Raw genomic sequence first — 13,620 nt, 5'->3', positions numbered from 1 at the left:
GCCACAAAATCTCCCACCCCTATTATGTGGATAGATCACAAGAGTTCATATACATTTCAAAACTTGCAAACCTCAGCTTGGTACACTCAAATTTCACTTGACATGTTCAAGGTGAAGTGAACTCCAAACTCAGGAGTTGTGAACATATCTCCAGTGAAACAAATTAATAAAAATTGGTGGGTTTTGCACTTCTAGACAAGCGCTTCCTGGCTCGCTGTATAAATTACCCGGAGACGACTCTTTCAAACACCAGTGCCCTTTTGTTTCCCAGTCTTTTCCCACCACCACATATATACAGCTATATACAATTCAATACCAGTCAGGTAGCCCCTTAGGGAACAGCTTGCTCTTACAGCAGCTGGGAGCAACAGGCCTTCACTCCTCACTTTCCTGTTCCTCCCCACCTACTTCCTTCCTGCTAGCTTTATAGGCCTTCCTCTCAGCAGGCTCCCAGGTGATTACTCTCAGGGTTCTTTAATGAGCCACACCCTGCCCTCTCCAGCCAGTTCCCCTTGATGGGAGCTCTGCTAGCAGGTTCTGAGTTAACAGGGGCTGGTTCAGTGCCTCTTAAGCCAGCACCCTGTTACACACCCTCCCCCTTAAGAACGGCACCCCTGAACCCCCTTTGGCCCCTCAGCCCTTCCGCCATTCCCCCAAAGGAGGCTCTTTTGGGGAGCCCTTCCCGCTCCCAGCTGGGTCCTTCCCAGCCAGCACCCCAGATGGTTTCTCCATCCCTCTCCCACAGAAGGAGCATTTCTCCAGGAGTGGTGGCCCCGCCCCCATTTCTGCTTCCGCCCGCAGGTTGTCACATCAATCGCAGTGTGGCAAGCCCCCTATCCCCAGCTCCCCCTGTGTGTCTGACCGGGGATCGGGGTTTCTTTCAACTTCTAGCGGGACCTCCCGCTCCTCAGTTTCCCCCGGCTCTCCTTGCGGCTCGGGGCTCTCCTGCCCCTCCAAGGGGGGAGGGGGGGGAAATCAACATTCATCCCAGCGCCGGGCAGGACCTTCCATGCCTCAGTTTCCCTCTTCGTCCCAGTACATCTGGGGCTTCTTCCGCAGAGAGCGGGATCAGGGGGTGTTCCCCCATACCCCTTCCTTCTCTGGTGGAGTCCAGACCGACCAGCTCCCCCATATATGCTTCCCGTGGGTCTCCCCGCTCTGGACTTCGTTGTCTAGGAGTTTTGTCTTGGTTCTCAGGACAGGGCCCATCCTCCCGCCCTGGGATCCTCATTCTCCGGGGGTCCACCCGCCCCCCCCTCGGGGTACCCCATTGTTTCGTGCCCGGTAGTGGGGCCCAGTCCTGGCCTAACGCTACTGGACACGGTAGTTTCTCCAGGACCCCTACCCGCTTCCACCCGAAGCAACCCTTCATTTCTAGGGATACCTGGGCTACCAGGCAGGACTTCCTGTCCCCATGTACATACGCGAGGGTCATTCTTCCCCCCAGCGTGAGCCAATGTGACTTAACCAGCGCCTTTCGCACCAGCGTGCAACTTGGGGTGGTATTGACCACAGCCGTTTTGGGGTCTCCGCCCCACTTTCACAGGCACAGTAGACACCCCCAGCCTCTGCTTCCGTCCCGCCCATTCAGTCCAAGCACAAAAGTCCGCCCAGCCACATTCCATGTCCAGGCAGTCTTGTTTAACGTGCCCCGGCTTCCCACACCACCAGCACGTTAGGCGGGCAGGCCTCTCGGGTGCTCCTCGGGGCTCCCCTTTTTTCTTCTTGCCTCTCCCGGGGAAGGAGTCCACGGGCTTCTGCCCCAGTTCCCTGTCTTTCCATTGCCGGTCCTCCCCCTGGGGTCCCTCAGCCTCTATATACACTCCTCAGTTACCCGGACCGCCTCTTCAACGGTGCCTGGCTGGTGTCTCCTCACCCAGGTGCACACCGTCTCCAGGAGGCTTTGCAAGAACTGCTCCAATATCAAGGAGTCCATTATCTCCTCCATTGTACGTGTGTCAGGCCTCAACCAGCCTGTGGCCCAGTCCCTTAACCTCTGGGTGAATGCCCGTGGTCACACAGCAGACGTCCACCAGGCCAACCGGAGTTTCTGCCTGTACCTTTCCGCTGATAAGCCTACTCAGTTCAAAATGGCTGCTCTCACTGCCTCATAGTTCTGGGCAGCCTCTTCCCCCAAAGCCATATAGGCCGCTTGCGCCTCGCCAGTCAAATAAGGGGCTAGTCAGAGGGCCCAGGTTGTCCTGTCCCATCCGGCCCCCGCGGCTATCCTCTCGAAAGTTCCTAGGAAGGCGTCCGGGTCATCCACCGGGCTCATTTTACGGAGTCCCCAGCCCGGCGGCCGGGAACCCTCCCCTACCCCAGGACTCACCAGCCTTTGCAGGAGCTGCCCATGGACATTGCTTTGCTCCCGGATGAAGTCCTGGAGGCTTTTCTGCAGCTCAGCCTGCCAGGCCAGAGCAGCCTGTCTTTCTGCTTGGTGTGCCTGCTGGGAAGTCTGCAGGGCTTGCTGGGTTTGTTTTTGCTGCTCTATGAGCCATTTCGGCATCTCTTCCGTTGCCAGCCCACCAACCATGCTCGCTGGCTTCAGTGGATCCCAGACAAGCCGCCACGTATAGACGAACGCTTCCTGGCTAGCTGTACAAATTAGCCAGAGACAACTCTTTCAAACACCAGTGCCCTTTTATTTCCCAGTCTTTTCCCACCACCACGTATATACAGCTATATACAATTCAATACCAGTCAGGTAGCCCCTTAGGGAACAGCTTGCTCTTACAGCAGCTGGGAGCAACAGGCCTTCACTCCTCACTTTCCTGTTCCTCCCCACCTACTTCCTTCCTGCTAGCTTTATAGGCCTTCCTCTCAGCAGGCTCCCAGGTGATTGCTCTCAGGCTTCTTTAATAAGCCACACCCTGCCCTCTCAGCCAGTTCTCCTTGATAGGAGCTCTGCTAGCAGGTTCTGAGCTAACAGGGGCTGGTTCAGTGCTTCTTAAGCCAGCACTCTGTTACAGCACTGTTCTGTTTTTGTTTCCTTATTTCTAGCAGCAACTGGAGAGTTCTTCAAATCCAGTATCTGAATTTCAGCTAGTACAAACAGCAGTGCAATGCACTGCAAGAAAAGAATCAAAATGATTTTGAGTTGTTGGAAGAGAGCTTCTGATCTGTATTAACGTCATCTGTTTTATATTATTTATTATAAGTTAAAGGCTTTCATATGAACTTTATTTATATATTGTTCTATATGTAGTGGATGCCTTTGAAAACTCAGAATTCATCATTCCAGGTATCATCAATAATTTTAGTTTCTTCCTACTTAAAATGTCAGCACTTAAATAATTAAGAACAATAATGTTCTCAGTGCTGTAAAAGAAGCAAAAAGAAGATGGTTTTTGCCCCCAATGGCATGCAGTCCAAAGAGAGACTACTAAAGGCCCAAAAGAGGGAAAACCTAGTTTCCTGTTGTTTTTAAACTAATGATTCATCTGCTGTGGGAAACACAAAATACTTTGAATCTTTAGTACAGATTTGAAAGAGGAGAAGGAAGTAGCTTGTCAAGCCACTGATTGGGAGGGGAGTTACATGCATGGGAAGCCCAAGGGACTACAATAACTACAAGTCACGATGGAATAGCACATGTTGAGTATTTAATAGCATCTGATAAACTTGGAACTCTAGATCAGTGGTGCCCAAACTTTTCCTGTTGTGCCCCCCTTACCAGTAATGGATTCTGTCCATGCCCTCCATAACTGCAAAGTTGGTTCAGTAGAGGAGCTTGCTCTGAAGATGGAGCTGGGGACAGAACTGGGTAATGGGGGGGCGGGGATCTGGGGCTAGAGACAGAGCTGGCTGGGAGAGGAGAGGGAATGACGGCAGAACTTGGGTGGGGATGGAGTGGAGCTGTGGCTGAGGGCAGAGCTGGGCTGGGTGGTGCTCCCTCACTGCCCCCCGTGGGGGCTGGCCTGGGCCCTGCTGTGTGCCCCCCAAACGTTCCTTCTATGAAGGCACATTCCACAGTTTGGGAACCACTGCTCTAGAGAGAGGATTATTACTTAATATTTAGATTAGGGTAGCACCTAGAAGCCCCCACAATGGTAGGTTGTGTACAAACAGATATTGAGAAATAGTCCCTGCTCCAGAAGGCTTACCATCTAAATAGACAAGCCAGAGAAAGGGAGAGTCTGAAAACTGAGGTGCAGAGAGGTGATATGACTTACCCAAGATTACACAGCTAATAAGTGGCAAAGCCAATGAGTAGAATCCAGGTCTCCTGACTCCCATCCCTATTACTTGGTCCATTTTGCCTAACATCTCAAAGCTAGACTTTGTTGTCTGAAAGTTTATCAAGAAAGCAAGAATGTTTGTATGAGGTGGTCTTAACCATTAAAAATTCTCCTCTTCATGCTTCTGAAGTTGAGAAAAATTATGAAATACTGAGAATGCAAAGTTGCTGCTGCAGAGCAACTGCCAGTGCACATTCGTGCATATTTTAGAGATATTTAAAATTCAGTTATTGATACTCTGTTCACTTGTATAATACAAAAGCAGGACAAACATTACAACAAAGACAAATTATATTAGACTCTTCATTATGGAAGGTGATATAAAGGGGACAATTAAGTTCTGGTGAAACCAGGCACATCCAGTTTGGCTATTTCAGTATTGAGAGTCCTTGCCTCATGGATGTGAAAGTTCATTTGGGAAAAAATTGCATACAATGAGAACACTTAAAAGTTGGATATTTTTCCATGCTGTAGTATTTTCACCTTTTAATTGAATTTTCTGTACTTAAAAGTTTTTGTAGTAAAACCAGGGTCTATTTTTGTTTTTGTGGGTTTTTTTAAGCACAACAAACATACATCGTTAGTTGAGATGATAGATGAAGAGGACTTGCATTTTGATGCCTGGGGTTCTCTCATCCTCCCTTAAAAATGAGAATAAAATGCTTTCTATTTTGTATTGATTTATAAGTCCTGCTAAGTTAGTGAGACAGTCATTTTCCTGAGCTGGACACGAGTGTTATAATTTCTTTACTAACTTAAATAATGCTTTTTAAACACTATTGTTAATCAAATCACAGTCATTCCATTATCAGAAGACACACTGATACTTACAGCCTTAATTAGTAAATAGACATAATGTGATATCATTTAATTGCTGATATTTATTTGCCTTCAATTCACATGCTTTCTTTTCTACAGCATCACTGCAAAGCTTGAAAGAGCTTTAGAAAAAGTGGCCCCACTCCTGCGTGAAATTTTTGTAGACTTCGCCCCTTTCTTGTCCCGTACGCTGTTGGGCAGTCATGGACAAGAATTGCTGATTGAAGGTACTGAACCATTATTAAATTACTAATATTTTGGCTATTACTCTGTGCATAAGGCATAAAATGCTATATGCATGTGAGTTGTGAATTAATCTTTCCTTTTCAGAGGAAGTTATATAACTATTTAGTGGTGCATTAAGAAATTTAGGTAGATATAGTTTCATTTCCTGTAACTTATTTTCTATTTGAGTAATGCCTGTTGATTCATGAAAATTGACTACTTTTATTCCCAGTTTCTTAATTTGTTTTGTAAGTGGCACCCTGGGTACATGCACAAGCTGTTCATCCTGGCTTCCAAACAAACACAACATAATTAACTTTAATTTCTATATATTAACTTTCAAATATTATGAGTACTGTAAGTCACACAGTCTGATTTTTAAGAGACTAGAAAAATGAGAGAGCAGATTAAAATAATTGAACCGGGAAGAAAAAGGAAGGAGACTGTGTGCTAAGATAGATAATGTATGGAGATAGAAATGGAAGATTCCATGATAAGTAACCCTTCTTACTCTCCATCGTGTACAGATGGATTTCCATAGGCAAATTGTTACCTTATTTAACATATTTTGCAATATGGTCTGGGGTGGGGAGGGTTGAAGTGTAATTATTTTTGAATGGAACATTCTCAGAACCTTTTAAAAGGCTTTTAGTTCATATTTACATATTGTCTTGATTTCCTAGTGGTCATAAAGTGTTGGGACGACAAATGAATAGACTTCCTACACTATTTTTATTCACAATATGCAAATAGTTACTGTTTGCAATGAACAAAGATATTCATGCAAAGCAGCAAGTTTATACATATAACAATCTACATAAGGGCTATTGTGAAAAACATAAATTTGTGTTCAAATTCTCCAGCCAAACTCCTTCTCTCCTGCACACGTACCACCCAAATACTAATACATAATTTCCCCACTTCCCAGAGCCAGCTACCACATGCCCTTCTTCTATCCTTAATGCTCAATGTATTTGAATCTGATGATTCTGGCTGTTGGGCAATTGGCCTTATGTTTGTTGTCCGGCTATGCCAAAAAAAGGACAGGAAACACTTGATATGATTTCAATCAGGCTGCAACTTTATTATTAGATATTTGGGACTACCCAGCAAATAACAGTTATACAGTGCAGGTAACCCCATATTCATTCAATAACTATCCAGGGGGCTTCTGTCAGCCCTTCCCCCCCCCTCTTTTTTTATCCAGGTCCCCCAGCCAACCCATTGCTGGGACCTTACCATTGCCCTTCCCTCAGAGGAGGAGTAAGGTGGACTATAAGAAAGGGAAGTTGGCTCCCTGCCATACCATTCATTCATAGGAGCCCCGAACACACACACACACACACTCTTTAAGTTCTTTTTAAGTCCTTTACCACGCCGTTAATCTGGTCACTATACACTTCCCTATGGAGTTTCTGCACTGGACATCTGCCCCACAGTTACATAATGAGTTGCAACATATAGCTTAACTCCCTTCATGCCTCACATTAATAATGCCTCCCTGAACCCAGGGTGGGGAAGGTGAAAACCCCACCAACTCCACCAATCTGGTGGTGAAGGAAAAATTTCTTCCCAGCCCCCCTATAAAGGGGCGACTAGCGCAATGCCCAGCAGGTCCTAACCAAACCTGGTACTTTGCCACCTAAAGGGGGCAGGGGGTGGGTGCTGCCTCACCTGCTCTGTGGAAGAGGGCTTCTCTGGATTGGGTTTACCCCTTTTCAACCCTTCTAGTCCCAGAGGATGAGTCACCATCGCCAGTCTGACCCATTCCCTACTTTTGCAGCAGTTCTCACTTTTCCCCCTCCCCCACAGCCCTAGAACACTGTTTCCTTTCCCTTGGCCAGTCAGACAACCTTCTCCCCTCTGAAAGGTGCAGTGCGGTCATTTGTCTAGTTACTCTGTAACACAAGGAAAGCCATTTGAATGCAATAATTCCCCACATGGGTTCCAATATTTTCTATTGTCTCATAGTTTTACAATTGTGAAAGGAAACTATTGATTTGACTTAAATACATGTAAAGCTACTGGCCATGAATTTTCCCAGTAATTTGCAGGGATTCTAAGCTGCTTCATTGGGTTCCTGTCTTAGATACCTTATTTCAGTGAAATTACTGGTGGCACATCTTTGCAACTTTGGTTACAACGTTATTTGAATTAACCTCTTAAAATCAGTAAAACGAAAATCATAGTTCATAGCAGATATTTGACAGATATTGTTTGGTTTCACTCTTTCTTACAGAGTGCAAACCAGCTTGGCTTAGTTTCATTTAGGTCCTTTCTTAAGACAAATTCCTACAGGTACTAGCACTGGTTTAGCTGCAGTGGTGCCAGCAATGGTGGGAGCCTCAGCATGAATTCCAGCAGCTTCTGGCAAGTGACAGAGATTTAAATGTCAGAAGCCACAGGAGTCCTGACCACAGTTAGACTCCCAGCAATGCAACTGAATCAGTGGCAGCACTCATGGGAATTTTCTCTATAATACTTCACAACACACACAAAGTGCAACTTTATCTTGTCATTACATATACCTTGTTGCAGTAAAGAGCAGTTTTTTAATGTGATCTCATGGCGATAGATCTTTCTGCAGTAAGATAAAGGTTCACATTTTGGTTGTCACAATTGTACATCAGCATCATTAATGATATTAACAAAGCTCTGGGAAAGAGAATATGTGTTGCTTTGTGTTTCATCTATTGGCTGTTTGCCTGTAAAGAAATAAAGCAAAACGTTTTATAGTTCGACACAAAAGCTGTTATCTTCTGAGGCTTTTGTGTTTTTATAACAAAAGAGTGGAGTTTTTAATAAATAGATATTTAGAACCCCGTAAACTTTTACTACAAGTTTTTTACAATTTTACGTGAGACCAAATTTTGAATCTACACTTGGTAGTGTCTTAGCTGAACAGGAGTATATTCATCTCATTAAAACAAAGAGAATATCATTTTTGACCTATTGCATTACATTTTAAACTCCTTCCCTTACACCGTTTGATTTACTTATTATTTCTCTAGTGCACTTAAGGCTGGTCTCTTCTAATTTTCAAAGCTTTTATCAAAATATGCAATTATATTCAGCAGAAAGAAATTGCTGTTGATATAGATAATTATTCAGACTTACTAGAAAGGTCTGAAAAGTAGATGGAACAAAAGTTTCTTAATCCAAGAGTGTCTGTTACCTGTATGTATTAATGGAATGGCAGCAAAAATAATTCTTCCACATTGGATAATCATTCTTTTCACCAAATGGAAGATAATTAATCATGTCCTGTAACTTAATGTTGCATATCTAATCCATATAATATTCACATCTATACATCGTTCATTTATTTCCCTTTTGCGATGAGTTTTTACCTGGGCAGTCCAAAATTTTCAAAATTGGACATCCAGAGTTAAGCAACTAAATTATATGCTAACACCTACATAAGTAACCTCATTTTCACATATGCTTAGAACTCATAACTCCTGTTGAAGTAAGGCCAGTTATTTGGGTGCCTCGTTTGTAGGCACCAATGTTTGAAAATGTTCCACTCAATGCAAAAAGGTATTTCTTGTCTACTTAATAGTTGTTGATCAAGGAGTACTATTTCCTCTTTAAGGTATGAAGATAATAAAAATAATGGCTTTTGACAAGCAAGCTGTCTTAGGCACACTCAATGGTACTTATAAAGGAAAAAGAAACTACTTGTTTATTGTAGCGTTAGATATAATAAATGTGCTTAGGAGTTAATTTGTCTATCTTGGATATGTATATAGTGCTTATCATCTTGATACCTAAGCATTGATCAATCAGAGTAATTATATAAATGGAAAAAATTCTATTCAGAATAATTTCCTAGCTTTTCTTTATTAAAAAGATTATCATCCCCTTGTCCCTTCTAAGTGCATTTCCACTGACTCTATTGAGTGGAGTATACCAATGGAATGCTTCCTAGGGTGATAGTGCACAGAATTCTTGTGTAGTGTCTTGATAATGTAAGTTGAATCTTTTATTGGCAAACGACAATTAGCTTGTCTGTTCTCTTTGTAAGAATTTGATCTATTGTTTTATATGTTTAAAGATTTTAATTATAACAAGATTACAAAGTAGTAAATAAACTTCATTTCATCTCATTTGAAGTTGCTGCCTCTTTTTCAAATTGATCAACATAAATCTGTTTATTGTATGTTGTAAAACATATTTCCTTTTAATTACTCAAGTTTGAAGCATAAATATTTAATTCCTGTTCTTGCTGTCTTTCAAAATCTGCATGCCTGGTTTGTTTTGTTTGTTTTATTTTTTGCATGGTTCTAAAGCGTCTACCATAGCTACCAACAGCTTAATTCTGTGAGGTGCTGAACACCATCAGTTATCATTGATGCCAATAGAAGATGTTGGCCCTCAGCCCCGATGGATCTAGGCTCTTCTATGTGTCTGGGTTTTATTTGTAATTGCACAGTTGTTGAAATCCATGTAATAAATTACAGAGTCATGGGTGCATTTATAACCCACTTTACCTAGCACTCTGTTTATTAATATATACCTGCTGAAACAGCATCTAACATTCCAAATCTTTGAGCAACTTCAGTCACTACTTTCAAATTAAAAACTCTCCCCTTATACTCTCCCGCTTAAAAAAAAAAAATCTGTGCTATAAATGTGTGTTCCTTACCTCATCAAATAATGTCACAGTACAGTGTTCAGTACATATTCATTGATACCTATTCATTGATACATGGCATCCATTTTATCCCTGATAGATCATGAGATATTAAACCATAAGTTCACAATATTAGGCTACTTTAGGTTATGGTTAGAGCTTTCTAAAATATTAGTTATAATTGTTCTCTCCCTCCATGACCTGCACCGTTCTACTTCCAATTCCAAAACAATTTCTGTATGAGATATGTGCATAATATCTGATGTGGTTCAATAAAAGTTTTATTGGCACCCTTTTGAGAAGACCTGCATAAGTCATTCATGGTTTCTTGGTTAATGCAGCAATCTCAAACTCTGGATGATAAAAACCTGTATACTACACCATGCTGTCATATATGTCTTAAATTTATAGATTTATAGATTATAAAACCAGAAGGGACCACTGATGGTCTGGTCTGACCACCTGTCTAACACAGACCATAGGATTTCCCTCAGTTAATAACTTGAAGCACAGTTCCAGTCCATGCTCAAATAATAAGTACAATGTGGTTTACGTTTTGAGAAGAGATATGAGGAACTGGCTGCTGTGGTCAGGACTGAGCCAGAGACAAGCAGAGATCTCACAACGTTTAGTTGTTCATACATGTGCTGGTAAGGCCACTGGTGTCACAAGGACTTTGTGTAGTTGCTGACTGGGGATGAAGGAGGTGTTAATTGATATACTGATTTTCTGCATGCTTTGTAAAGTAGTACTTTTTCCCTTTTTGTCTCTCTTCCCAATAAACTTTTTTCTCCTAGTGTCTTGCACTTCTTACTGTTTGTATCTTGATGTGATTCATTGATTTCTTAAACCACTATGTAGGTTAAAACTATTCTTGGAGATAGCTCTACCTTGCACGGGGACGTGTATGCCTACTATTTTAGTGCTACTAATTGATTATGTCAAATTCAATTACATTGAACAATTGACACCACAAGCCAGATCAATGCCACCCAACTTACAAATTCAGGCCTGTCAGACATGTTGGCTAGTGCCACCTTATGCAACGAGTTACAAAGTTTAAAACCAACAGCTTAGAATCAACCCCAAAACAGCCAGATAACAGAAGTCAGGGATTCGGAGCTTTCATTGTGAAGCTCTGTTTAACAGTTGGGCAGACACATAGTGTGATGTCTTCAGTTTCCAGATGGTCTCCAGATGCAACCCAGATAAAGTTCATTACAATAGTCTAGCCTTGAGGTGACAGTGGTTTGAATAACTCTAAAATGGTCTGTATTGAAAAGAAAAGTATATACACCAGAGGTGAGCAAACTGCGGCCTGTGGCCCGCGGGACCGTCCTGCCCAGCGCCCGAACTCCTGGCCCTGGTGGCTAGCCCCAGCCCCTCCCCCGCTGTCCCCTCTCCCCCGCAGCCTCAGCTCACTTGCTCTGCCACAGGCTCAATACTCTGGCCAGCGGGACTATGAGCTCCTGGGGCAGCGCAGCTGCAGAGCCGGGCCTGACCCGGTCTCTGTGCTGTGTGGTGGCGGCGGCAGCGGAAAGGCCCAGCTGTAGCGCCACCAGCCACCGGTGCTCCAGGCAGCACAGTAAGGGGGCAGGGAGTGGGGGGGGGGGGTTGGATAGAGGGCAGGGGAGTTCAGGGTGGTGGTCAGGGGGCGGGGGTGTGGATGGGGCAGTCAGGAAGGAGGGGGGGTTGAATGGGGCAGTAGGGGGCAGTCAGGGGCAGGGGTTCTGGGGGCAGACAGGGGACAGGGAGAAGGGGTGGCTGGATGGGGCAGGGGTCCCGGGGGGGCTGTCAGGAATGAGAGGAGGGGTTGGATGGGGCACTGGGGGTCCAGGGGTGGTTGGGGACAGGGAGCGGGGGTGTGTGGATGGGGCAGGGTTCCCGGGGGGGCCTTCAGGGAACAGGAGGAGTTGGATGGGGCAGGAGTCTGGAGCAGGGGGGCAGATAGCAGGTGGGGGCCGGGCCACGACCCCCTCCCCTAACCAGCCCTCCATACAATTTATGAAACCCGATGCAGCCCTCAGGCCAAAAAGTTTGCCCGCCCCTGATATACACCCTCCTTCCTGGGCACAGATGCAAAAAAAAAAAAAAAAAAAAAAAAAAAAGCACTCTTCAGTATAGCTACATTGGAGTGTCCTAGGATCTAACAAGACTCCTAAATTGTGATCCTTTGTCACATATGGTGCTTTCACTCCTCCAGTGAGGGATACGAATATAATCTTTACCAATCCTTCTAATTTCCTAATCATAATTACCTCAGTCTTGTCTGAATGGAGCCTCAACCAGGGAGTCCTTCTCCAAGGGTCATTTTCTTACAAATACTGTTATACATTCCACTGCACCATTCAAATTGGATGAAACCGAGAATATCATACTGATGGCAGCACAGCCCATGCCTCCTCATTAACCTATCAAATGGCCTTGTGTACATATTGCACAAGAGATGAGACAATAAGATTCATGTGGAACCCTGCATAGGAGAATTCTTGGAGCAGTTGCCCAAAACAATCCTTTGGGACCAAAGAAAGGAATTTAGCCAGTAACGAGCAGCAGTACCATCCGCTCCTCAAATATGGCAGCACATTGTGATCAGTGGTATCCATAGCAGCTGATGGAGTTAAAAGAATTAGCACGAACACTTTGCCCTCTCCTATCACTAGGAGAAAACTTATTGATGCTACCTGTGCAGTTTGTTCCATTTCCAGGTCTAAAACCTGCATGACTTGTAGCTTTTGTGGTTGCATATACATAGCAATTTCTGCCAATAGACTGTGACAATCTGGGAATTCCTTGGTACACTTTGCTGAAAAACTGGTAAGTCCTGTGTGCTCAAAATTTCTCTCCATCTTTCTCTCTGAGATTTTTCAAGGCTTTTTTTTTGTTGTCATTCCTGTGGTCTGGAGCATAGATGCTATCAAGCTGACTATCTCCTTGTTAGCCCCCAGCTCTCCTCTGCTGCACACTGTTCTTTCTCTCTCCCCCTTCTGCCACATTCAGACTCCTAATTTGATTTCACACGCCCAGGAACTATTTCTTTCAGCTAATCAAATTATTTTGCTAATAACACTCCAGCAGGCCAGGCAATCAGCAGTGTGTGTCATCTTTTTGTTTTCGCCACAAAACTTGCACTGGTCACTGTTCACAGAGTTCAAAGAGCCCAGTTAGGGACCATCTTGAAAGGGGGAGAGAAAATGCTTTGTCAGAACTCATAACAGAACTTTCACTCTAAAATACCTGACGAGATGGAGATTATGCCTTATGCCATTTTCTGTAGCAAAAAGCAACCAGAGCCCAATTCTGGGCACCCCTTCAGTTCATAGATCCTCAGAACAATATTTTTAAATTCCCAAAATATATTGGCCTGGACAATTTTCAGTTGTTAAGGTACCTAGAAGCTGGTCAGGGAGAATTGTATATTTCACCATTGACTTGCACAACCAAACAGTTATTTACTTATCTCACTGCTTATTGTTTTCCTTTATCTTCTGAATCTACTATAAAACACTTGCAACAAAATCCCAGCAAAACAACACTACTGTCTATGAAAGACTTTAACAAGTCTCATATGGCTAAAAATTGGAACAAAAATTTGAGGTACAGATAAGTGACTTTCTTCTGAACTTCTGAAGAGTGTTCAGTGTCACTAACAATGCATTGAACAACTGAATATTATTAGAGCATTTGATGAGGGTGGCTTTA

The 13,620-nt window shown here is 43.8% G+C and overlaps 1 protein-coding gene and 1 long non-coding RNA gene across 4 annotated transcripts in view; one reads left to right on the top strand and one right to left on the bottom strand.

Moving 5' to 3' along the window:
* The window catches only part of NBEA (neurobeachin), an 817,568-nt gene that overhangs the window by 377,735 nt on the left and 426,213 nt on the right, over positions 1–13,620 (top strand). For all 3 annotated transcript variants that reach the window (XM_054015304.1, XM_054015305.1, XM_054015303.1), the window contains exon 34: positions 5,157–5,284. In XM_054015304.1, the coding sequence (XP_053871279.1) occupies positions 5,157–5,284 (128 nt within the window). The remainder of the gene's footprint in view (positions 1–5,156; positions 5,285–13,620) is intronic.
* Positions 1–13,620, bottom strand: part of LOC128829871 (uncharacterized) — a 32,410-nt gene that overhangs the window by 4,715 nt on the left and 14,075 nt on the right. The gene's annotated exons all lie outside the window — the stretch shown is intronic.

Source organism: Malaclemys terrapin, chromosome 1, assembly GCF_027887155.1.
Source record: "Malaclemys terrapin pileata isolate rMalTer1 chromosome 1, rMalTer1.hap1, whole genome shotgun sequence".
In the NCBI taxonomy this organism is placed as follows: Eukaryota; Metazoa; Chordata; order Testudines; family Emydidae; genus Malaclemys; species Malaclemys terrapin.
Note: the sequence above shows the minus strand (reverse complement) of the source record. Positions and strands in the feature narration are given on the sequence as shown.